The sequence below is a fragment of the Poromitra crassiceps genome (assembly GCF_964638095.1).
Source record: "Poromitra crassiceps genome assembly, chromosome: 2".
Classification (NCBI taxonomy): domain Eukaryota; kingdom Metazoa; phylum Chordata; class Actinopteri; order Beryciformes; family Melamphaidae; genus Poromitra; species Poromitra crassiceps.
This window is the reverse complement of record NC_139624.1, coordinates 43,511,633-43,535,461: the sequence shown is the minus strand read 5'-3', so window position 1 is coordinate 43,535,461 and position 23,829 is coordinate 43,511,633. Positions and strand designations below refer to the sequence as shown.

The following is a 23,829-nucleotide window of genomic DNA, read 5'->3' as shown; positions in this document are numbered from 1 at the left end:
CAATCATGCTCATTTGTATGTGCATCATAGAGAGTATGAATGCAATATGTTTGTGTGTGTGTTTGCATTTACAGTATGCGTGCATTCCTGTATATATTGGTGGAAGTGCACACCTACTTGTGTGTATCCGTGTGTGTGTGTGTGTGTGTGTGTGTGTGTGTGTGTGTGTGTGTGTGTGTGTGTGTGTGTGTGTGTGTGTGTGTGTGTGTGTGTGTGTGTGCGTGCGTGCGCGCATGCGTGTGTGCATCTTGCTGAGCAGTGCTCTCTATCCCCAGGTAGGAGGCGTGGTTTTCAGTCTCTGTGTGGAGCCGTGAAGAAAAACGTTCCTTTCCTTCGTAAGGCGTGTGCGTCTGTCTGCATGGCTAGATAAAGATTCACTGGACACCTGACTCTTTGTCTTCCTTGACCTCTTTTCTTATTATGGAATAAAACAATGCCATGATACATGTTAAAATTATGAAGTAGTCTGGACGGATAACTTAGAAATCAATTTTGACTTTAATGGTCTATTACATAATCTACATTGATTTTCTCTTCGTTGCCAAATTATTAGCCCTGCTGCTGACAATGTTACATTTCTCCATTACCATAACATTTTGACGATGTATCATGGCCCGAACCTCTGTAATGCTCTATAAGAATGAAAGTACAGTAAGAATAAGGGATAATGAGACAAGGAGAAGACACAGCATCAGTCTTTTGAGATGCAGCCGCTGGTCTCCGTCCTTGGTTCCTAATAGGAAAGGGTCCCAACCTGTCTGACACATCTGAACAGGAACAAGGAGAGGACAATGTCACTAGAGATGTTCCGATACCCTTTTTCCTTCCTGATACTGATTCTGATACCCGAAGTTGCGTATCAGCCGATACCGAGTAGCGATCCGATACAGGTGCATAAATAATATTATGTTTTTTAAAGCAGCTACGAGCAACTTTTTCGATTGTTATTAAACAGTATAAATTTAATATCAATGCATCACATCTTACCTCTAATAGTCGACGATACCAACGCAGAGTAGTCTCGCTTGAACCCCGAGTGAATCGGCCAGTGTTAGTGTGTCTGTAGCCAGGGCAGATCAGGAATTGAAATGAAACGGTTTGCAGCAGCCACTTCGGCCATAACCACAAAATAACTTCCAAAAAACCTGTTAGAATATAACGAGAGATGTTCCCGCGAGTATGCGTGGCGTTCACATTGTTTATGTTATGTTGCTAGGCAGCGCAAACGGCGTAAAAAGGCAGCTGCGTTTCACTTCCTGGTTTCACTTCCGCGTTTCACTTCCGGGTTACCCGGTCCGGTCGCTCTAGAGAGCCCCCTGTTGGCGCGAGTTTAGACAGACTATAGACTTAATAATCACCTAAGGGAGCAATCTCAGATACACACGGCTTTGGTCTCATCGACTATTAGAGGTAAGATGTGATGCATCAATATTAAATTTAGACTGTTTAATAACAATCGAAAATCTTGCTCGTAGCTGCTTTAAGTGACGTCACTTTATCCACCGGCAAAGCTGAAGACCGGCGACATGCCACGAGCTGACTTTCTTGACATGCAAAGTTATGTTTTAACACATTCACTGCCAACAGTTTTTTCAATACAGTAGGTAGCTTCTGCCAAGGTTTTTTTTGAGGATTCTGGCTCATCTTTCAAGAGCCGAGGATTATTTTCTGCTAGGACTTTGTGAACACAAAATATCTCAAAAGAACTAATAGAATGTGTGCTTTCTCTGTCTAAAAGAGTTAGTTTTTATCATGTTCTGTTATGTAGGCATTAGCAGTTGAATACAGCATGGTTTCAGCGTCTGAGAAGGAAAGCTGAGAAAAATGCATTTTTGTGAAATTCGATAGAACAGGCAGAACAGTCACTTTAACCATTTATTTTTGGCATCAGTGAGACATCAGACATCTAAACAATATAGTTCTGAACAGTAATTTCCTCCATAACAGCACCCCCACCCCCCTCTCCTTCAAACTCCTCCCTCCGTGGGTGTGTCTCTGGTGGCTTTGCAGCGTGTGTCACAGGCGAGTCTCTGCTGCCTGTCTGTGCTGCCTGGCTGCTGGCGGCCGCTCGTCGGGCGAGTCTGATCGGGCTCGTTCGTTTGTTGTGAGCTGGGATGAAGCTGCGTGCGATTCTGGGCTTTCTGCTGTGTGTTTCAAAGTGTGTTGCACCCAGAGTCTATTTTTGGAATCCCCCACCGTTGTGCACCAGCTCCCAGCGCCAGCGCGAAAGCGTTTTCGCCAAACTATTTTCATGAGAATGGATTCCTCACGCTTTTTCCTGCTGTTTTTGCTCAGCTTTCTCTAGTCTGGAGAGCACTGTTGCCACTTACTGGGTCGGTAAGATAGGTTATACACATTCAATAGCTCCCATATTTTTATAGGAGATGTAAAAGGGTTTGATCCACGTCCCACCGTAGTTAACTCGTCCACGGCAGTCAACCGTTGTTTTTTTTTGACGAGTTAACTCGTCGACGGCAGTGAACGTGTTAAATTGACAAAATTTCCGTTGGCACCCCGTGGCACAATTCAAACAGGATCAAAAAAGTAACCTTATTCTCCGTCCACCGCCATTCATATTTTTCGCAGCGCTGGTACAGGGAGAAAGCAGGAAGTGACGTTTCACTTTGGCTCTCTATATCTATTCAAATCTTTATTGTCCAGTATTTGGCTTGCAGATGGGGTTTAAAAATAGCACTTAACCATATAAAAATAATATAAAAACAGATTTAAATGTTGTAAAACGTGTATCAATTAAATCCAATGACAATTGTATTCAATTGTGATTTTTCAGGTAAACAACCAGGTCGTTAAATCTTGCATTTATAGTGCAGTTGGGTTACATTTGGTTTAAATTTGTCTTTAGGACTTGCTTCTGTAATGGCAAAATGTGATTTTCAATAGTGAAAATCAATAGGCTATATAATCAGTGATTTTCTACTGTCCTGTCAACTCATGGTATTGAAAGATGTTTAGGTCAGGCCTAGCAGATGTCAGTGATATGAGCATCGCAGATTTATCGTTTTGCATTAATTTAACTTGAGGAGGGATATACCGTACATGTATCTGAACAAACATATTTCACACATATTTGCATATTGCCATTCAGGGGCATATGCTTTTCATTTCAGGTCTTGCCCATTTTTTCTGGTTTATGTTTACATTCTGGATGGTGAGAATGACGCATGGCTGGATGACTACTGCCCCCTTTAGTTTGGGACTGCATCCTGAGAAGACTCACTGCATGGCTTTGGCCTGTTCCCTGCTCATCTTGCAGTTTGATTAGCTCAGCATTATTTAGACATCTTTATATAAAGGCATCTCTTCTGAGGCTGGTTCAAAACTCCATGTGCATATAGAGTGCATGTTCACTACAAGCTGTTAGTTTTATATACATTTTTAGAATTATATTTCTTATATTATTATTTTTCTGATCAAATGTTGTTTTTGCTTCATTTGGGAGTGTCTTGTGGATTCCATGAAGAGAAATTAACCTGCTTCTGTTCATTATGTGTTATTGTTTAGAATCTAAATTCACTAATTCTGGGGGAACATCTCAAATTTAGATGGTTCCCTTCCTCTTTTCTTTGTCCTGCAGAATTAGTGAATCTGTATAAGTAATTAAAGAAACGTGCAAAACCATTAAATATGACGGTAGGAAGAATATAGGAGGAGTTGCAGAATGTGTCTGAAAAGTGATTTCTTACACATGTCTGAATTTACCGGAGCTGATAAAATGCGGAGCAACCAGCATAACCACACAAAAAATAATAATAATAATTGATTAATATCGAGTCAAATTATTACTTTTTTGTATTTTAAGATGCCTCATATCTTAACTGCTCATCATGTTCTGTGCTTTCATGCTAGCAATGATTTTGTAAGAGTAGGTGTTCATTTTTTTTAAATGGTGGCTATCTTATTTTAGTGCTAGAGGCATTCAGAATTATATCCAGTATCTGGCTCTGCCACCCAGGGCTTTACAACAAGTATTAAAGGTGACAGTGAGGAGAGCTCATCTCATTCCCGCAGGCAGACACAGACTGACACAAGCAATAAGAAGCCATGTATCACTTCATATCAGCCTCTCAACCAACCATCTTCCCATCTCACTCCCTCCCTCCCTCTTCTATCCCTCCCTCTCTCTCTCTCTCCTCCCTCAATGCGTCCGGTACTTGCTGCCACCCCCCCCCCCCCAGTTTGTTCTCCCACATGACTTTTTTCCTCCCTCTCTATTTCTCTCTGTCCATTCTCCATCTCTTCCTCTTTTGCTCTCTCTCTTCCCCATGACTCATGTCCTCCTTCCTCCCCTTCTCTCTTCTCCTCTCTCTATCTAGGGCTGGCCGAAATAACCCGGCCAGTACCAAGTAGTGTCCAAACTTCTCCGGTCAAACGATACCTGTTCTCCATCCTTTTTGTACACAGCTATAGAAAAAAGTACCATCTGTATAGTCTCGGCTTCCAGACGTTTGGTGAGCTGCGCCACCAAACGTCTGGGAATTTCACTGTCAGAAACTGTCTCGCCGAGCCCGGCGAGAACCGCCGGCAGCAGACACGCCTACATTTAGATTACATAGAATTTTTTTACATTAGAATTTTATTTGGTAGCGGCAATGCCATTTATCATAGTCCTAACACAGAGCATGAAGCTGATATGCTCCAAACAAAAGTTATAGCTGTGGTTTATTTTACAATAATTTTTCCTACCCGGAAGTGGTCCGCTTGCTACTGTGAGGTCATCAGCAGGCTCTGTAACGTTAGCCTCGGGAGTCGGGCTTATCGCTGGGGGAAAGACCTCTAGCCGCCGGGGCCGGATGAAACACGTCCTATTAACAGGTTATGTTTGTTTCTAAGTGATTAATATGTTTCTCCGCAAATGCGACAATGTTTTGCGAGACACCGGTTCTGCATGAGAACTGCCCCCAGAAAGCAGGCCCGCCCACAGCACTCATGATTGGTTCTCCGATGCAAGGCTTCCAACAGCGCCACCTAACGTTATGCAAAGATTTAAATAGTAATATTCTCAGTCTTACAGTAGTGAAACGGATTAAGACTGAGGGCTGAGTCTACCATCTGTATGGTTTTGCTCGCAGCCAATCACCACAAGCGTTAATCGATTTAATGCAACGTGTGATTGGCTCTCTACCTCAGCAGCTACAACCAATACAGTCTGTGATGGTGTAGCGGTGTACGGTGTACGGTGACAGAGTAGTTCAGTGTGCCGAGATGAACCAGAACATTTAAAAAATATGGCAAAAAAGGTATAGAATAAAGTACTTTATTGATATTGATATCACTTTAAGGGTACTGGTATTGTAATTTTTTAAACGATACCCAGCCCTACATCCATCCCTCCTCCTCTCCATCATTCATTCACTTCTGTTCTCCTCATAGCTTCCTAAAACAACACATTGGATATAGTTTCTACCTGAGGAAAAGATCTTGGGGATAGGGAGTGAAGTTTTGGATCTTTGCTGCAACATAAATCCTGCCAAAGCTCTGGCAGCTTGATTAGAGTTTAGAGGATTGACTAAAAAGCATTACAAGGTTTTGTTAAAGACCTGGCTGCAATTAAGCTCCAACATCCCACACAACTTTTGAAGAGCAAAGACATACGTCTTTTCTCTCCCTCTCAGTCTCCTTGGGCTATAAAATCACAAGAGGATTTATTTATTTATTTTTATTTTACTCGCCCCGAGTTAAGCCGTCCCTCATCTTAAAAGTCAAAACCATCCACATAGCTGTTTCAGACGTTTTGTCCCAGTATTCCGAGCCAGTCAATTTAGCTGGGTTGGAAACTCTGTCTGTAATTAATTTAGGCATCCACTACAAAAAGTCAGAAGCGCTTTATCGACTCAAGGGTATTTGTGAGACAGTGCTTCTTATTGGTGGGGGGGGGGGGGGGGGTGGATTAGAAATGGGCCACGATGCTGACTGGTGGATCCCTCCAGTACATGACAGTATTTAATGAGTTTGGATCCCAGGGCGCGACCAAATATGACCAAATATTGGTTTGAAAAAGTTGACAAAAACTTGCAAAAGGAAGCCACTGTAACACCAACAGGGAAACAGTCATGTGGATGTTGGCACATATTTGATCTATAGAGAGGAAATAAACACCGAACTCTGTTTGACCCAGTGGATCTGCACAGTAGCCATCAGTACAAGACTGTGGTTGTACTTGGCAGGTGTAGAGTACAGTATGTGTTGCTGTATGGTTGTAAAGCAGAATGTGGCTGGAACATAGCATCTGTCCATGGGTTTGCAAATTCTCTGGGTTTGGACTGAGAGAGAGGATTACACAGTAAGGATGTACTACTCCCATCCTACCCATCCTGTTAATTCATCTGTCTTTCTTTTCTCTCTGTCTCTCTCCTCCTCTGTCTTGTTCCCCCTCTCTCAGTGAGTATGCCAGCCGGTGAGAATGAATCGGTGAACACAGACAACGCCCCTGGGGGAGACGTGGAGGGCGAGACCTGTTGTACCCGGTTAGCGTAAGTGCCCCACCCCTCTCTCAGCCCTCCTCTCCTCCCTCTCTTCTTTAGCTCTCTCCGCCATCCTCTATCAATCTCAAGGATCTACATTAGCGCCAGTGGTCGTCATGGTAGAAGTCCTTCATCCTGCATCGATCTATCCTGAAATACGACTGCAGAAGCCACTACACCCTATTATTTTTGGACTAAACCGGCATATTGGAGTAGAAAACTTGGGTTGCTGGAAAAAAGAAAACGTATTCAAATCATCCAATCAGGTCCATTTGGGCTCTAATCAACAGTAGTGTCGTCAGTATCAAAACCACAATTACTTTATTCAGTTAATACATTATGTGTACACACCGCTGTCAGGTGAAAACAGGTACACTTTTCAAGAATTAAAAAAAGCCTTGTATTTTAGCTTTTCCGCCATTTCTGTTTTTTGTTTTTATCCAATGGAGTTTTGAAAACCTTTCATAAACCCAAGGGTCATAGTATTTTCTCAACCCAAAGAGAACCATGTAATACTTATAGTGAGTTAAAACATGAAAATCTGGCATCCGGGTAGTGTAGTGGTAGATTCCCTGCCTACCAACAATGGTTGCAGGTTCACGCCCCCGTGTTACCTCCGGCTTGGTCGAGCGTCCATACAGGCACGTGGCTGTGTACTGCGGATGGGAAGTGTGACGATGTGACTCCTTATGGACATCGCACAGTGTTTCTTGTCTTTTCTTACTCTTTATTAAATTCTAATTAATATTAAATTTGTATGGTTCTGTATATTCATATTTGAAACTGTTCATATTGACCCTCAGTGTAAACAGTGCCCACACAAATGTACATTTCCTTTGTTATGTTTAGTTCAACTGGCAGACTTGACCACACCAAACATTTGCAGAGGCCTATGCTAGCTAGGCTAACACCAAATGTTTGTTGGTATTATTGTGTTCATCCCACCACCTACTGCACCACAGAGTTAACAACTTACAAGTTACAAACACAGACACATAGAATACTGGTCCATTAATGAATGTTTATTAGATACAGGTAAATGCATCACAAAACTCATTTACAGATCATACTTACCTTCTCTCAGACTGTCCTACAGACAAAAGAGTCTGTGTGGGTGTCGGCCATATTTATGGGAGACCAGGTAATTTGCTGCTACCATTGTGTGGAGGGGGGTTATGTTTTCAGAAGGGTTTCTAACGTTTGATATCATGGTTATTTAAGAATAATGTTGTTCAGAACTACTTATATGGGATTGTATATTTTAGATGCACCTGTTCTAGTTTTGATGCGTGTCTAAAGTTTACCTGTGCGGAGGTGAAACTTCATGTTGCCCTTGGCTGTAAAATGGTTTAGTCTGGGGAGGGAGGCCTGGGTTGAGGCCTGCATTTAAACAGTCTGTACTCAGACCTGGAGAAGAGAGGTTGGGGGCACTATGCGGATGCTCTGTCCCAACTAAGGTTTGTTGCCATGAGCAAACCTAAAGTGGTTGATTGTTAGATCAAGCTTTCAAGTCCGTTAAGACATTTTTGTTTATTTTCTATTTAAAGTGTTCATGTTTCCTGTAAGATTTCAAAGCCGTTTTCACCATTTTGATGACTTCAAAATAAATTGGTGAAAGCTGAACCCTCTGGTTGTCCTCTGTTCCTGATGCCTTGCCCTCATCAAAGCTACCCCTTTACATTTGGTGTCAGAAGTGGGATGAGTGGCTGGAAGGGCTACAGGAACTCCAATGGCATCTAGAGGCAAGGCTAAGAAACCACCCACCCGGGCTGAAGCAAGGCTCTTGTTGGAGCAGGGTGAGCCACCCATCATGGAGAACCAGTCAGAGCATGATGGGGAGGAACCAGAACCACAGCACCAGGATGAAGAGGAGCCAGGGCCGAGCAGAAGTGACGGAGGGCCACCTGAGACCATTGAGAGCCTGAGCCACACTTTCCGAAGGTTCCTGTTGAACCAGCAACGGCGAGATGAGCAACAGGAACAGGAAAGCCAACGCCAGGACCTGCGGCTCAGGGCTCTTCAGCACCAGTTCGGTCAGTTGCAACAGGAGATCCAGCTTGATCGTTTGGACCGGCCGCCGACCGGCGATGGCGGTGCTCGTGGAGCGGCAGAGGCGCCACCGGCTGATGGCGGGCGTCCTTGGGCACCGTGGAGGATGTCGGGGTTTCTTCCTAATCCAGGCCAAGCAGTGTCACCACCGAGCTCCTCAGCCCAGTCACCAGCAGTGAGCAGAGTCCAGGTTGGTTGGAAGGGGCCTAAGATGCCAGCATACAGAGAGGATGAGGACATTGAACATTATTTGACCACTTTTGAACGCATAGCCTTAGCCTGTCAGTGGCCACAACAGGATTGGGCTTTGCACTTGGTCCCTCTCCTCACTGGCAAAGCAAGGAAGGCCTATGTGGCTATGGACGATGGGGACGCTATGCAGTATGACTTTGTAAAGGACGCCATTTTGGCCAAGTTTGAAATAAGCCCAGAGACTTATCGCAGCCGATTCCGATCCAGTGTGGTGGACGAGGGGGATACCCCTAAAGAGCTCCAGGCCCGGCTGAAAGACCTTTATGAAAAGTGGATGAATCCCAGGCAGAAGACGAAGGACGAGATTGGAGATGCAGTCATCATGGAGCAGTTTCTACGTGTCGTCAACCCAGACCTGCGAACGTGGATTCGAGAACGCAACCCCACTACATCTCGTGAGGCGGCAGAGCTGGCAGAAGCATTCATCGCAGCGCGGCGGACCTCCAAGAGCTACCACCTGGGGCGAGCAAGCAACCCACCTAGCCCCTCTCTTAGTAAGTCTGGGGGTGGTGGTTATGGGAGTGGTTCTAGAGGTTTTAACAGGCAGCAGGGAACCAGCTCTGATAATGAGGGCCCAGATAAAAACTTTATTAAGAAAGCCCCACTTTTGTGTCATAACTGTGGTCAGCCCGGACACCTCAGAGCAGATTGTCCCGTTACACGGTTTTGTAAGACCCGATTGTGTTATGTTCCCAGACCCCCCACATGCCCATTACCACGCACACCGGCTAACGACAGTGTTATTAAGGTACGTGTTGCCGGCAGACAATGTAAAGCCCTGTTAGATTCAGGCAGTGATCAGACACTGGTATGAAAGCTTTCAAGTCCGTTAAGACATTTTTGTTTATTTTCTATTTAAAGTGTTCATGTTTCCTGTAAGATTTCAAAGCCGTTTTCACCATTTTGATGACTTCAAAATAAATTGGTGAAAGCTGAACCCTCTGGTTGTCCTCTGTTCCTGATGCCTTGCCCTCATCAAAGCTACCCCTTTACATTTGGTGTCAGAGGTGGGATGAACACAATAATACCAACAAACATTTGGTGTTAGCCTAGCTAGCATAGGCCTCTGCAAATGTTTGGTGTGGTCAAGTCTGCCAGTTGAACTAAACATAACATAACAAAGGAAATGTACATTTGTGTGGGCACTGTTTACACTGAGGGTCAATATGAACAGTTTCAAATATGAATATACAGAACCATACAAATTTAATATTAATTAGAATTTAATAAAGAGTAAGAAAAGACAAGAAACACTGTGCGATGTCCATAAGGAGTCACATCGTCACAGGAAGCCAGATTAAGGGTATGTGTCCTGGTCGCTGCACTAGCGCCTCCTCTGGTTGGTCGGGGTGCATGTTCGGGGCGGAAGAGAACTGGTGGGAATAGCGTGATCCTCCCATGTGCTATGTCCTGCCGGTGAAGCTCCCCGCTGTCAGGTGAAAAGAAGCGGTTGGCAACTGTGCATGTGTCGAAGGAAGCATGGTGCTAGTCTATGGCTCTCCCCAGATTGGCAGAGGGTGCAGCGTGGTAGCAAGGGGGAAATTGGCCAAGTACAATTGGAGAGAAAATGGGGGGAAATCAGAAAAGAATAAAAAAATAAAAAACATGAGAATCACCTCAATGTTTTCCACTGATATTGATATTGATATATATATATATATATATATATATATATATATATATATATATATATATATATATATATTTGCCCTTTATCACAAGCATCCCTCAAAAGACTTTACAACCACAGAACAGAACACAAACAAACATCAGGAAAAGCACAAGACACACAAAAGCATATTTCTTGATGTCATGTCGGTTTTATCGGCAAAGCGCTCGTTACAGAAGAGGTCAGTTACAAAGCACTTTGCAGAGAACATGACGTAAGTGCGTGAATAGAGGAAGAAGCCAGAGCGAAGGGGCACGTCACACATTTTCAGAGACGAGGCCAAAGCGCATAATATTGACTAACGTGGTACAAGGGCAACCCCATCCTCATTTGGAACCTCGAAAGGACCTCACATACTAGAAGAGTGGGGCATCTATCACGGCTATGGGCTATGTCATCTACTGTAATAATAACCTTGCTTTATTTCCTCTTCTGCTCTCTCTCTCTCTCTCTCTCTCTCCTGTGTTTGCTGGTGAAGTGGTCTCCTCCTCCCCTCTGGGAGCTGACGAACAGCTGATTCACTCGCTCCCCCTCTCCCCTCTCCTTTCATTCTCTACATTATTCAAACAAGTGCATCGCTTTCTTTAACGCAAGGCCACGCAGGAGCCGTGACCCCGCCCACCGAGCCTACTTCTTCTGTTATTCATAACGCACAGGCACACATGCATTCATAAGCACGCACAAACACATGGACGCAATGCGCATACCAAGTCATTCACATTGTTGTACATCACATTGCTGGAACTACAAAGAATAGAACAGAACAGAGAGGAACGGGATCAAACAGACAAATGCAAGGTGGAACGGAAATCAGAGAAATGAGAGAGATGAGCGATAGTAAAACCAGGAGACACTTGAATGGCACACTTGTTTTTCTGTTTTCTCTGTGTCCAATCCATCTGTTACGTTGTCTTTGTTTTGTCGTTTGTGTTTATTTGTCCCCTCTTCAGACGAAACAACTCAAGATTAATGACATTTGGACTTGAGGGCTTAAAGTTCTAATGAAACCTGTACAGTTATATGTATTCAGTAGCCATTCGTAGCAGACACCTGATGCTTATGCTGCCTTATAAAGGCAAACCACAGGAACTAATTATTGTGTGTATTAAAGGTTAAGGCATGACTAAGGTTTAGATTTCATATTGACTCAAAAATCGACCTGTAAATGCTATTAAATCCAAGACTATCCACCTCTCCACCAACAATCCTCTTGTTGAGGCAGAGGATGTACTTTTCTGTCATAGAATAAAGCTCACTTCAGTATTGTTCGGCTTGGGGCATTTCCTCACACTATTATGGAGTTAATGGGAGGACAAGCCTTTTTATTCCTTTGGCCGGACAGTCAGTCAATCCATCTGCTTTCACTGACAAAATCAATGCATTGTAGCACCTGTCGCAACAACTCTCTCAAAGCATCTTCATTATTTTTACTGTATGAAATTACATTATCTTTTGATTAAAAAAAATTAACCATTCAAAATTATTGTACAAACAATACTCGAAACACCTACTACTTACACCTGCATGTTTTTTAGTGGGGGATTCTTATCAGGAGGAAACCCCAGGGGAGCACGGGGAGAACATGCAAACTCCACACAGAAAGGCCCTTTGACGAGATAGCCCACCTGGGCAGTAGGCACTGGACATAGTAATGGGGACACACCATCAGCGCTCATAGCGTCCCAGGCGGGAATCGAACTCAGGACCTTCTTGCTGTGAGGCGACAGCACTACCACTGTGCCACCGTGCCTGAAATACCTACTTACATGAAAACAAATTAAGATTCTGGAATGTTTTGCTATAAAAAAGAGCCTTGGAGACACAGCAAGACGTTAACTTGAATGTAACCAGACACTTTAGCCTTTTGCCTCTCTCTTCTCTTCTCTTCTCTTCTCTTCTCTTTTCTTTTCTTTTCTTCTCTTCTCTTCTCTTCTCTTCTTTACTTTATTGTCATTTAGCAGACGCTTTTATCCAAAGCGACGTACAACAGATTAACATACATCACACAATAAAACATAGCAGAACATCTCTTCTCTTCTCCTTTTTCCAGAGACACATCTTCCATGATCTGTTGTCCTCAGTTCTTTATGTATGTACCTTTTTCTGTTACAGTGGTGGACAATCAACATACATTCCTCCAAAATGTTGTTTTTTTCTTTTTTCCATGCTATGTTGATTGGACAAAATCTAAACTTAAAGCACTGTTTCTTTTGACTGGATGCCACTGTATACATGTCTGCAGGGGGTGATTTGTTCAAAGCAAAAGGGGTGGAAATAATGTAATATTCTACTCCTACAGTAAATGTATTGATACCAAGGGGATGTTAATGAATACACAGATTTTATTTTCGGCAAACGTGTTTTTTGATCAACTCACAGTTGTGCGATGAGAAGGATGGTGGCATTTCAGTTGAACCAGTGGTGGAAATGGCCAGGATTTGCTCTGGCAACCCTACTCGCAGGGTAGGGGTCCCGGAGGCGGCATGGTGCGGCCCACCCCCCGCCCGATATGTAATTTCTGTATGCTTGAATGTTTTTTCTTATTGATTTTACTAATTACCATTACAGCTACATAAATATCTCTTTCAAAAGTTACTCAAATAAGATTGCAGAGATCTACTGATTCTTTTCCCTTTATTTTATTCATTATAGACTTGATGGAACACTGCTTATTCATCTTCCAAATACATGTTTTCCTACTATTCTCTGCTCCTTCCATGCTGTGTCCTCTCCACTGCTCTGCTCTCCACTTACTAGATTGCTCTGGGGCTGCCTATTGGCTGTGTTGACTGCAGCCGGGCATGGTGCCTTCAGGTGCGGTCAGATTTATGAAAATGCTTTAGAGAAACAGTGCTAAACATCTATAAGAAAACAAAACTTAGACCCTGAGGAAGAGGCGAAGAGCGTTCCCATGCAATGATTGCTCTGGGAACCCCGTTCCCAAGCATTCAACGCCATTTCCACCGCTGAGTTGAACTGATGTTTGATGCTAACATGTTCCCTGCCTGCTACAAGCTAGTACTACTTAAAGCGCCGCCGGACACCTAATGATCGACGCGCGCAAGAAGTTGATCAAAGAGCTTTTATGCGAAATCGTCTGTGTATTCATTTAAGTATTTGTGCTAACGAGGGACCCCATCCCTCATTACCGCTCTCAATCACCCCCTTTCATGTTGTGTACCTGTGTGTGTGTGTGTGTGTGTGTGTGTGTGTGTGTGTGTGTGTGTGCGTGTGCGTGTGCGCGCACGCTGTGTGTGTGTGTGTGCATGTGTGTATAATCCATTCTGTTTTCTGTGTTCCAGAAATAGGATCTCCAAATCCAAGTTCAGGTTAGTACATGTTGTTTACCATAGTCTGTTGTCTCACTCACTCTCTTTCCTTATTGCTGTGGAATTTGTTTGGTCTTTGGATGTGTGCGTGCGTGCGTGTGTGTGATAGAGAGAGAGAGAGAGAGAGAGAGAGAGAGAGAGAGAGAGAGAGAGAGAGCGCTTGTCTTTACAAAGACTTGGTCATTTTCAATGCATTTGTGTGTTGTTCTTTGTGAACAAAAACAAGTGTTAAAAATGACAAGGGTGTTTGTCCACTGTGTTGTGTTGTGAGCTGTATCCCATCCAACGTGTGTATAGGTGTGTGCTTGTGTTGTGTGTGTGTGTGTGTGTGTGTGTGTGTGTGTGTGCCAAAACTGACACACAATCAACTCATACACACAAAAAGAGAAAGCTGGTGAGACATGAACGCTGAGTGGGCAGAAAGAATACTTCCTGGAGCGTTGTGTTGACCTCTTTCAGGAGCGTCACACCTCTCCTGGCAGCCACGCCTGGTGCCGTCATGAAGGTGCTGTAGAGACTTAGCTGTGTGCGGATAATGGCTAAATATCGAAGGCTAGAAAAAGACAAATGCCAAATGGTAGTTGTGGTGTGGGTGTGGGTCCAGTCAGTCATAATATAAGTCAAAGTGATTACTCTGATGGTGTTGAGTACATTTGTTTTTCAGATTTAGGTTACCGTGACACTGTGGGCCCTACCTTGGTACAGGCGATATCCCCTATTTGCGCTTGCACACCTGTTTGCCCGTGCCTTAAGGCAGGGAAGATAGCAGTCCACCTTGTGCACGTGTCCAGGCGTTATGCTGAGTTTTGCACCCCCGCCCGCATCCCCACCTCACAGGAGCATATTGTAATGATTTATACAGAAATGTAACTGTTTAAAAGTGATATAATTGTCTGGGTAGACGTGACCTCCCTGTTTTCTAAGTTAAAACAGCCCCGAAATATGGTGGGGATGCAATTCTCGGCAGGGATGTGGAAAAGTTCACGGCACCTGCCGCAGGTGCAAATTAGAGCCGTGCCAAATCATCTGCGCCCCCAAAATGCCAGCGCAAACGGGATTTGGGCGGCCTTAAGCACCAGAATTATTCACAGGTGTGGCCAGGCAATGCCTGGGCGTTACATCAATAAAAAAATCTGATTCCCCTCTCGCAATCGCTGTTTGCGCGAGGCATGCAATATGCTGTAATTCTCTCCATGCGTAATAGAGTGGACTCATTCGTGCCGAGGACAGAGAGATGGAGAGAGCTTGTTGACAGATCATCTGTGGTGCCAACGACCACCCGGGTTATGGGATAGGTGAAGGTGAATAGCCTATGTCCATTGTCCAACAAGTTTTCTCAATTCATTTCCTTCTTTGCGTTGTGATAAAAGTTTCTCAGTGAGTTATAGTTGATTGTCTCACTGAATTATTTGCTAATACCCAATTTTAGCAGCAGAATTTGATGTCCTGGCATGGCAAGTCTGTGCGTAATGACATATCCAAAAGGAATTTTACTCTACACTGCGCTGCGCAGCACAGAGATTATGGTGCGCTCAAGCGCAACGAGGTATTTAGCGTGTAAGAGGTGCTTTTAAAAGCTCTTAACGCAAAGTAATTGCGTGCTGCTGACTATAGGATAATGCCATCTATCCCCACGTTTTTGTGCTGAAACGCCTGGTTTGGCATGTGGCACGCCTATGTCCAGTACAATTATAACAGGCATGCTCTTGTGAACGCCCCCAATTTGCATTGTGCGCAGCGTTAAACGTGCGCAAACGCTAAATTACCGCTTTTGCGAAGATAGGGCCCTGTGTTTGTCTTAGAAGGGTCGAAATCTTTGGCTCTTTTTTTAACCGAAACTTTATGTATTCAAGTAGTCCATTATCATACCATTATTTCGTCACTTTCCAGTTAACATTTGAACATTCGTTTTTTTTTTTTTTTTTCAAATTATTGTAATTTCCAATTATAAGTTACCATGTTCAGCATATTTGCCTGGTTAAGTTCTACTAATACGGCAGTAGTAATAAGGATGTGTTAGACCTGGATGCTCCACAGCAGGTTGGTCTTAGGTAGGTTGGTAGTAGATAGGTTGGTAGGTTGGTTGTAGGTAGGTTGGGCGTAGGTAGGTTGGTAGGTTGGTCGTAGATAGGTAGTAAAGAGTTGCACGTGTGTAATGGTTAGTTGGATTCCTCCCACAAAGTGGCCTGGGGGACAAATAGCAACAAAAACACGGTTTGCTGCCTGTAATGGTTTGTTTGTTTTTTATCTCCCTGCGATGAATTGAAGAGTGTTGAATAATGAAGTCATACAGCAGTTGTTTAATCACTTGGATATGGGCGTATTTCAAAGAATAGTAGGATGAACCTTCCTCCAGAGTTGAATGGACTCGTTCACATACAGCAGATGTGACTGGGAGGTGTGAAGTCGTCAATTACTGAAAACAGCGGCTGTTATTTTCATGGGGGGAGGCCATGAAAGGTATAAAAGGAGTTTGTGCACAGTACATCACAGAATAACACTGAATTGTCTAAAAAGGAAAAACCTTCTTTCCACTACTAAATTATCCACTTCTTCTTTTGAAGCATGAATGTCCCTTGAAGTCTGAATCAACATGCACCATATTTCACTTTCAAATTGTGCTTTCAATCATCTTGTAAGAGTAGCTGTACCTTTCCCACCCAAATGGTGGCTATCTCGTTCTGCAACAAAGCTCCTCGTGTTGGCATTGCCTTGGCGTGAAACGTCTTTGAGGACGACTAACTCTGTTCCACAGCGCTCCTCAACAACAGACAACCATGGGCTGAGGGGTGATGTCATCTCTACGCCGTAGAGTAGACTAATTGACTCTTTCTTCTTCTTCTCTCATCTTTTCACTCTGTCCCCCCGCTTCCTCTTTTGATCACCCTTTCTGTTCTTTTCTCATCTCTCCTCTCTCGCCCCCTCGCTCTCACTTTCTCTCTCCCGCTCTCTCTGTCTCTCTCTCTCTCTCTCCTCTCTCTCTCTCTCTCTCTCTCTCTCTCTCTCTCACTTTCTCTCTCCCGCTCTCTCTGTCTCTCTGTCTCTCTCTCTCTCTCTCTCTCTCTCTCTCTGTCTCTCTCTCTCCTCAGTCGGTACTCTCGGAGGTGGAACAGGTTGTGTAGGAGGAAGTGCCGGGCGGCGGTCAAATCGCAGGTTTTCTATTGGCTGGTCATCTTCCTGGTTTTCCTCAACACTTTGACCATCGCCTCTGAGCATCACCAGCAGCCGGTCTGGTTAACCGATGTACAAGGTACTAACACCACACACACACACACACACACACACACACACACACACACACACACACACACACACACACACACACACACACACACACACTATGAAGGTCCATACGTCTCAATAAACATGCGCAGCTACGACTGAACGTGTCACACAACGCATGCTTTGACACCTGAGTAGCATAGTCAATTTCGTTACGCGTTCACACACACACGCGTTCGCAGTTTTTGATACTATGCGACCGGATCTGAAGTGCCAAACGACTCAATAAACATGCGCAGCTACGACTGAAGTGTCACACAACGCTTGACGTGTCATGTAGTTTCCCCATTGACTTGTAATGGTCATGCGTGTATGCGTGCGCTTACGCGCTCTGACTGCGCAACCCGCGTACATTTACGCGTAAAATTACACGTACATTTACGCGTAAAATTACGCGTTCATGTGTTGCGCGCTGCAGATACACTTCCGGTTGCGTAACACTCAAAACTGCGAACGGGTGTGTGTGTGAACGCGTAACGAAATTAGTTCTATTATCTTCATGCGTGCGTTTACGAGCTCTGGCTGCGCACCCCGCGTACATCATTACGCGTAAATGTACGCGTAATGATGTACGCGGGGTGCGCAGCCAGAGCGCGTAAGCGCACGCATGAAGATAATAGAACAATTTTGTCACGCGGGCACATGCACGCGGACTATGATGTGCGCAAACTACATCACGCGTAACAACAAGCTGCGTAGCACAGCTACTTCCAGCGTGTACACGTGTGACCAGTGTTGGAGAAATTTCGTTACGCGTTCACACACACATGCGTTGGTAGTTTTGAGTGTTACGCAACCGGAAGTGTATCTGCATCGTGCACAACACTGCGCGTACATGAACGCGTCGTGTAGTTCTGTTCTGTTTTATTCTATCTCTTTCTATGTTACATTTTCATCCAGTGACCAAACCAACCAGTTGATCAAGCATGTCGCTTCGAGGAGCTGTCCTGCTTCTGAAACAGATCAGCGTCACAATCACATAGCCTGCTATAATGTTTATTAATGTTCCAGATGTATTTTATTTTATTGACAGTATTTCATTGTTAATATGAGCTGCTGCAAGTGTTAATGCTCTGCTGTTCCTTAACAGCAACATGTGAAGTTGTTATTTTTTATTTTGTAGCCTATTATAAAAGCCTGCTGCTCTCTGTTTTTGTTAACTTTATTCCTCATTCAGGCTATATTTTTATTTTATTTTATTTATTTATTTGTTTTATTGCCTAAACATTTCAGAGGCCATTTAAAAAACGTTATGCTACATGCTGAAAGATCGCCTGGTTTTTTATTTTGTGTTTTGTAGCTATAGCCTATTATATGGTAACACTTTACAATAACGTACACAAATACTATAGTAGTTACTAGTAAACTAACCATTAACTAATAGCCAGTTAATGAGTAGCTAATGAAAAATTTGGCATTAGTCAATCACTAGTTAATCATAGTTAATGAGTAGGTAGTCATTAGTTAATGATTAGTATCTATTTTCCTGAAGTATTATTGCCTGAACATTTCTGAGCCATGATTAAAATGATCTGTTTATGAATTGCTTGGTTTTGTGTGCAGTGTGATCAAAGAATAGACCTAGAATGAGTGTGTTTACTGTCATGCACACAATAAACTGATAATGAGAATTACTGAACTCAGAATAATCAGTTTATGAACGAAAAAAGGGCACGCAACACAATTTCTTGATAGCTCCCGTGGCGGACATTTATTGAGACAGTTTCGGCCCAATTCGGGCCGTCAGTGAAGGCCCGAATTGGGCCTTCGAATTGGGCCTTCAAAATCACAGGCAGCAGCGGTGCGGCCAGGGGATGCCTGTTGCAGCCAGCGACATGGCGCGTGGCCTGAGGGGAAATTGATGAGTTACAATCAGCAGCTCATATTAACAATGAAATACTGTCAATAAAATAAAATACATCTGGAACATTAATAAACATTATAGTTTAGTTTAGTTTAGTTTAGTTTATTTCGGTCAATTTCACAAGTACAGCTCAATACAGTTGTGATTAAAGAAAAGCAAGAAAACAAAATAAGAGAACAAACAGTGATTGCTGGTTGGGTGTATACAAGCCTGAAAAGATCTGACCGAAAAGGAGTAGGCTGAAGCAAACGCTTATAGCGCCTACCCTTTTTACATTCATTTATTTTTATTTTTTTATTTTTATTTTTTTTATTATTATTATTATTATTTTTTCTTGATATATAATATTGATAATATTGATAGTAATGATAATAACAATAATAATGAGTACTAAGCAAAATACAGGTATTCTATATACACATGAATTGTACTTACAAAGTGTCAAATACACAAACTAAATTTCTATATATCTATGAATGTAATAATATGTTTAAATATAATAATGTAATATAATATAAATATCAATCTTGAGTTTTATATTTGTTAATAATCTGATTTTTTAACATTTTTTTAAATTTGTTGATTGTTTTACACATTTTTATTTCATTTTCTAGTCCATTCCATAATTTAACTCCTTTAACTGTTATACATCTTTGCATTGCATTTGTTCTGGTTTTTGTTGTTGTAGTTGTGAACATGCAGATTCCTCTTAGGTTATAAGTGCTTTCTCTGGTTCATAGCAGGCTATGTGATTGTGACGCTGCTCCTTTCAGCAGCAGGACAGCTCCTCTTCCACTCAGTGCGCTGTGCGCGGCTGCGCGGCTGCCGTGCTGACTGTCTGTCTCTCTCTGCTGCTGAAATTGTGTTGCGAGCCCTTTTTTCGTTCATAAACTGATTATGATTATGACACACCCTGTATCCCTCCTATGGAGGGACAAAAAACCAAGGATCAGCTATAAAAAATTAATACAGCCGCGAAGCAGTGGAGGAATAGGACTTCCAGATATCCACCAGTACTACATAGCATATAATTCAAGATACCCCTTGCAGTGGGCTTATAATGGCGTGAGACAGATTGGTGGGTGGGAATGGCTTGAGGAGAAAATCCTACAAGAACACAACAAGGTCTTAACCCTATCAATGTTATGGTACAATCCAAAGATCACTCTGAGAATGAATAACCCACTGTTTGAATTCTCATGTGAAATGGTGAAAATATTGCAGAAACGTTTGACTTTTAGTGGAAATTCTCTACCATCATGTCCATTATGGAATAACCCTTTATTCACTGCGGGTGGTGAAACCCTTAAAAACAGTGTATGGCAGCAGCACAACATTAAACATGTGGGGCAAGTGGTGAGTAATGGAAAAGTGGTCTCTTTTAGTCAATTGAAAACTGTATTTGGGCTGAAAGACTCTGAATTTTTATCATATTTGCAAATTAAATCTATCACAAAGTCACTACTCTCTAAGAGTATGGACATTGGAAACAAGAGAGACCTGGAAGCTAAATTAATGAGGGCTGCTGTCGGGAAGGGCACAGTTTCAGCAGTATATAGGCTGCTGTGCTGCGCCATCCCTGACTGCAATAAAACTCATTGGGAGCGTGACATGGGCTTCCCCATAACTACAGCACTCAAAAATAGTACAAAAATATCTAACGGTGTTAGATATAAGATCATACAAATAAAGATAATACACAGGGCTTATATTACACCCTGTACATTAAAGAAAATCGATCATACATTATCTAAACTGTGCTGGCATGGATGTGGAGTAGAGGGGACGCTCATGCACTTGTTGTGGAACTGCCCTCTTGTCAAACAGTATTGGTCCGACATTACTGTAATCTTGTCTGGTCTCCTTGGCTTTGATATTAAACCTTGTCCTGTAACCTGCATATTGGGGGTGAAACTGTCTATTGAGCAACCAAAAATTGTCCACGATGTTATAACATCGGCCTTCCTTGCAGCTAAACGGATTATTCTAATGAATTGGAAACAACGGAAGCCAAACTGTTTCAATATGGAGACCTGGCGTAAAGACTTCATGGACTTGTTGTCAATGGAACAGGCAGCTCTACTCCTCCAAGAAGACAGGATTCAGGATCTTTATGGACCCTGGAGCTTTGTCAGAATCCTTACTGGAATTTCTTGAATAGACTTTGAATCGCTGAATCTTTGTTTATATTCTGTACACCCCCCCCCCCTTTTCTATCGTCTTTGTCATGTCCTGTTTGTATTATGGAAAAAATATATATAAAAAAAAAAAAAAAAAAAACATTATAGCAGGCTATGTGATTGTGACGCTGCTCTCTTTCAGGACAGCTCCTCGAAGCGACATGCTTGATCAACTGGTTGGTTTGGTCACTGGCACCATCTACTGGATGAAAATGTAACATAGAAAGAGATAGAATAAAACAGAACAGAACTACACGACGCGTTCATGTACGCGCAGTGTTGTGCACGATGCAGATACACTTCCGGTTGCGTAACACTCAAAACTACCAACGCGTGTGTGTGTGAACGCGTAACGAAATTTCTCCAACACTGGTCACACGTGTACACGCTGTAAGTAGCTGTGCTACGCAGCTTGTCGTTACGCGTGATGTAGTTTGCGCACATCATAGTGCGCGTACGTGTGCACGCGTGACAAGATTGACTATGTTAAGTCACGCAGGCACACACACGTTGCTGCGCATGTGTCAGTGAATAGTGACGTCGATAGGACTCCATACACACACACACACACACACACACACACACACACACACACACACACAAACAAACATATACCTACATGAACACCTATTCTTCCCTCCCCCTTCCTTCTCTCCTCCTCCAGACATAGCCAACAAGGTGTTGCTGGCTCTCTTTACCTTTGAGATGCTGTTGAAGATGTACAGTCTGGGCCTGCAGGTAGGAGATAAGTTCACAATTCAGCAACAACCAGGGTTTTTAACACGTTAAAACACAAATAACTCGCTCACTTCAGAAACCAAGAAACATTCTTGCTTCTAATATTATGTTAAGTCACAATTTTTCTGAACAAGATGTCCCTTTATTTGCATATTTTAATGATGCATTTAATTAAATTCATGCTGCAAAAAAAGTGTGTGTGAATTCTACTCTTCTGTCCCTGTTCTCTTCTGCTTGCTGATGTGAACTGAACTTCTCTCATCTCCCCCGCAGGCGTACTTTGTGTCACTCTTTAACCGCTTTGACAGTTTTGTGGTGTGTGGAGGTATCCTGGAGACCATTCTGGTGGAGACCAAGATCATGTCTCCGCTTGGTATCTCAGTGTTGCGCTGCGTGCGCTTGCTGCGAATCTTCAAAATCACCAGGTAACAAAGACGTTTTGGCACTTGTGTCCCTCCGTCCTTCCTTTACACACTAGAGCAAATACATAAACAACACGGGTGTCCAGGTAGTGCAGCGGTAGATTCCCTGCCTCCCAACACGAGGGTCTCAGCTTCTGAATGATTGGCTGTGTCTGCGCGTGGGAATGAGGCTATGTGTCCTGGTCGCTGCACTATCGCCTCCTCTGGTCGTTCAGGGCGCCTGTTTGGGGCGGAAGGGAACTGGAGGGAATAGCGTGCTCCTCCCACGTGCTACGTCCTGCCAGTGAAGCTCCCCGCTGACAAGTGAAAAGAAGCGGCTGGCAACTGCACATGTATCGGAGGAAGCATGTGTGTGTCTACGGCTCTCCCCGGATCGGCAGAGGGTGGGCAGCGACCGGGGCAGCAGGGGGAATTGGCCAAGTACAATTGGGGAGAAAATGGGGGGGAATCAGAAAAAAATACATAAAAACCACACACAGGAAGACTTACATGTATTAGGCACACACACTCATAAACTCTCATAACCCGCCCAGATACGCACGGACTGTACACTGTTGAAAGTCACCTACCACACAGTGTGCTACTATAGTACACGGCTTGTGTTCTGTTCAGCACTACTGGGCAATGAAAGTCAATAGGAACCATTGTGTTGTCAAATGTCCCGAGGGCCGTCAAAGTCAATAGGAATGGTGTACAACAGAACTTTGCTTCTTGCTGTGCATGTTTACCTTTTGATTGATTGATTTATTATGGATATAAAAGACAGCAACATCCAAGGGATATACATATAAAAGTGCGGACACTTATTTCCAACATGGTCCCTGATATTTCCCCATGGTCTACCTCCTATATAAAAGTAAGAAAGCGGTCCCGGTTGTTATCAAAGTCATCATGGGATGCGATCAGGAAGCCAGCGTCAATATAACATGTAATGTACAACAGGACTTTGAACATCAGGGGCTCCTGGTACACACTTAGCTCCGTGAAAAGTCAATAGAAAATGACTGTTATAAAATAAGTCCAAGCATGGGGAAACGGCCTCAACAGACGATCAATAAAAGTAGTCTGGAAAATAAAAAGCTGCATTCTTAATGTACAATGCACATGAATTCTCTGTCCACCTCAGGAAACCCTGTTCTAACGTGTGTGTGTGTGCGTTCATGCGTGCGTGCGTGCGTGCGTGTGTGTGTGCGTGTGTGTGTGTGTGTGTGTGTGTGTGTGTGTGTGTGTGTGTGTGTGTGTGCGTGCGTGCGTGCGTGTGTGCATGTGAGAGAGAGAGAACCCCATTGCAAATATGTATTGTAGTTCAGTTTTAACTTGATGCCTCTCCCCTAGATACTGGAACTCCCTGTCCAACCTGGTGGCCTCCCTGCTCAACTCTGTCCGCTCCATCGCTTCCCTGTTGCTCCTGCTCTTCCTCTTCATCATCATCTTCTCGCTGCTCGGCATGCAGCTCTTTGGGGGAAAGTTCAACTTCGACGAGACTCGACGCAGCACCTTCGACAACTTTCCCCAGTCTCTACTCACTGTGTTCCAGGTAATGACAAGTGTTTGTGTTGTGC

At 43.5% G+C, this 23,829-nt stretch overlaps 1 protein-coding gene across 1 annotated transcript in view; it reads left to right on the top strand.

Moving 5' to 3' along the window:
- Positions 1-23,829, top strand: part of cacna1c (calcium channel, voltage-dependent, L type, alpha 1C subunit) — a gene marked incomplete at both ends in the record, with an annotated part of 493,392 nt that overhangs the window by 385,231 nt on the left and 84,332 nt on the right. Inside the window, 6 exons of the mRNA XM_083660058.1 lie at positions 6,401-6,491; positions 13,755-13,781; positions 16,871-17,031; positions 21,772-21,845; positions 22,119-22,270; positions 23,603-23,804. Of these exons, the coding sequence (XP_083516184.1) occupies positions 6,401-6,491; positions 13,755-13,781; positions 16,871-17,031; positions 21,772-21,845; positions 22,119-22,270; positions 23,603-23,804 (707 nt within the window). The remainder of the gene's footprint in view (positions 1-6,400; positions 6,492-13,754; positions 13,782-16,870; positions 17,032-21,771; positions 21,846-22,118; positions 22,271-23,602; positions 23,805-23,829) is intronic.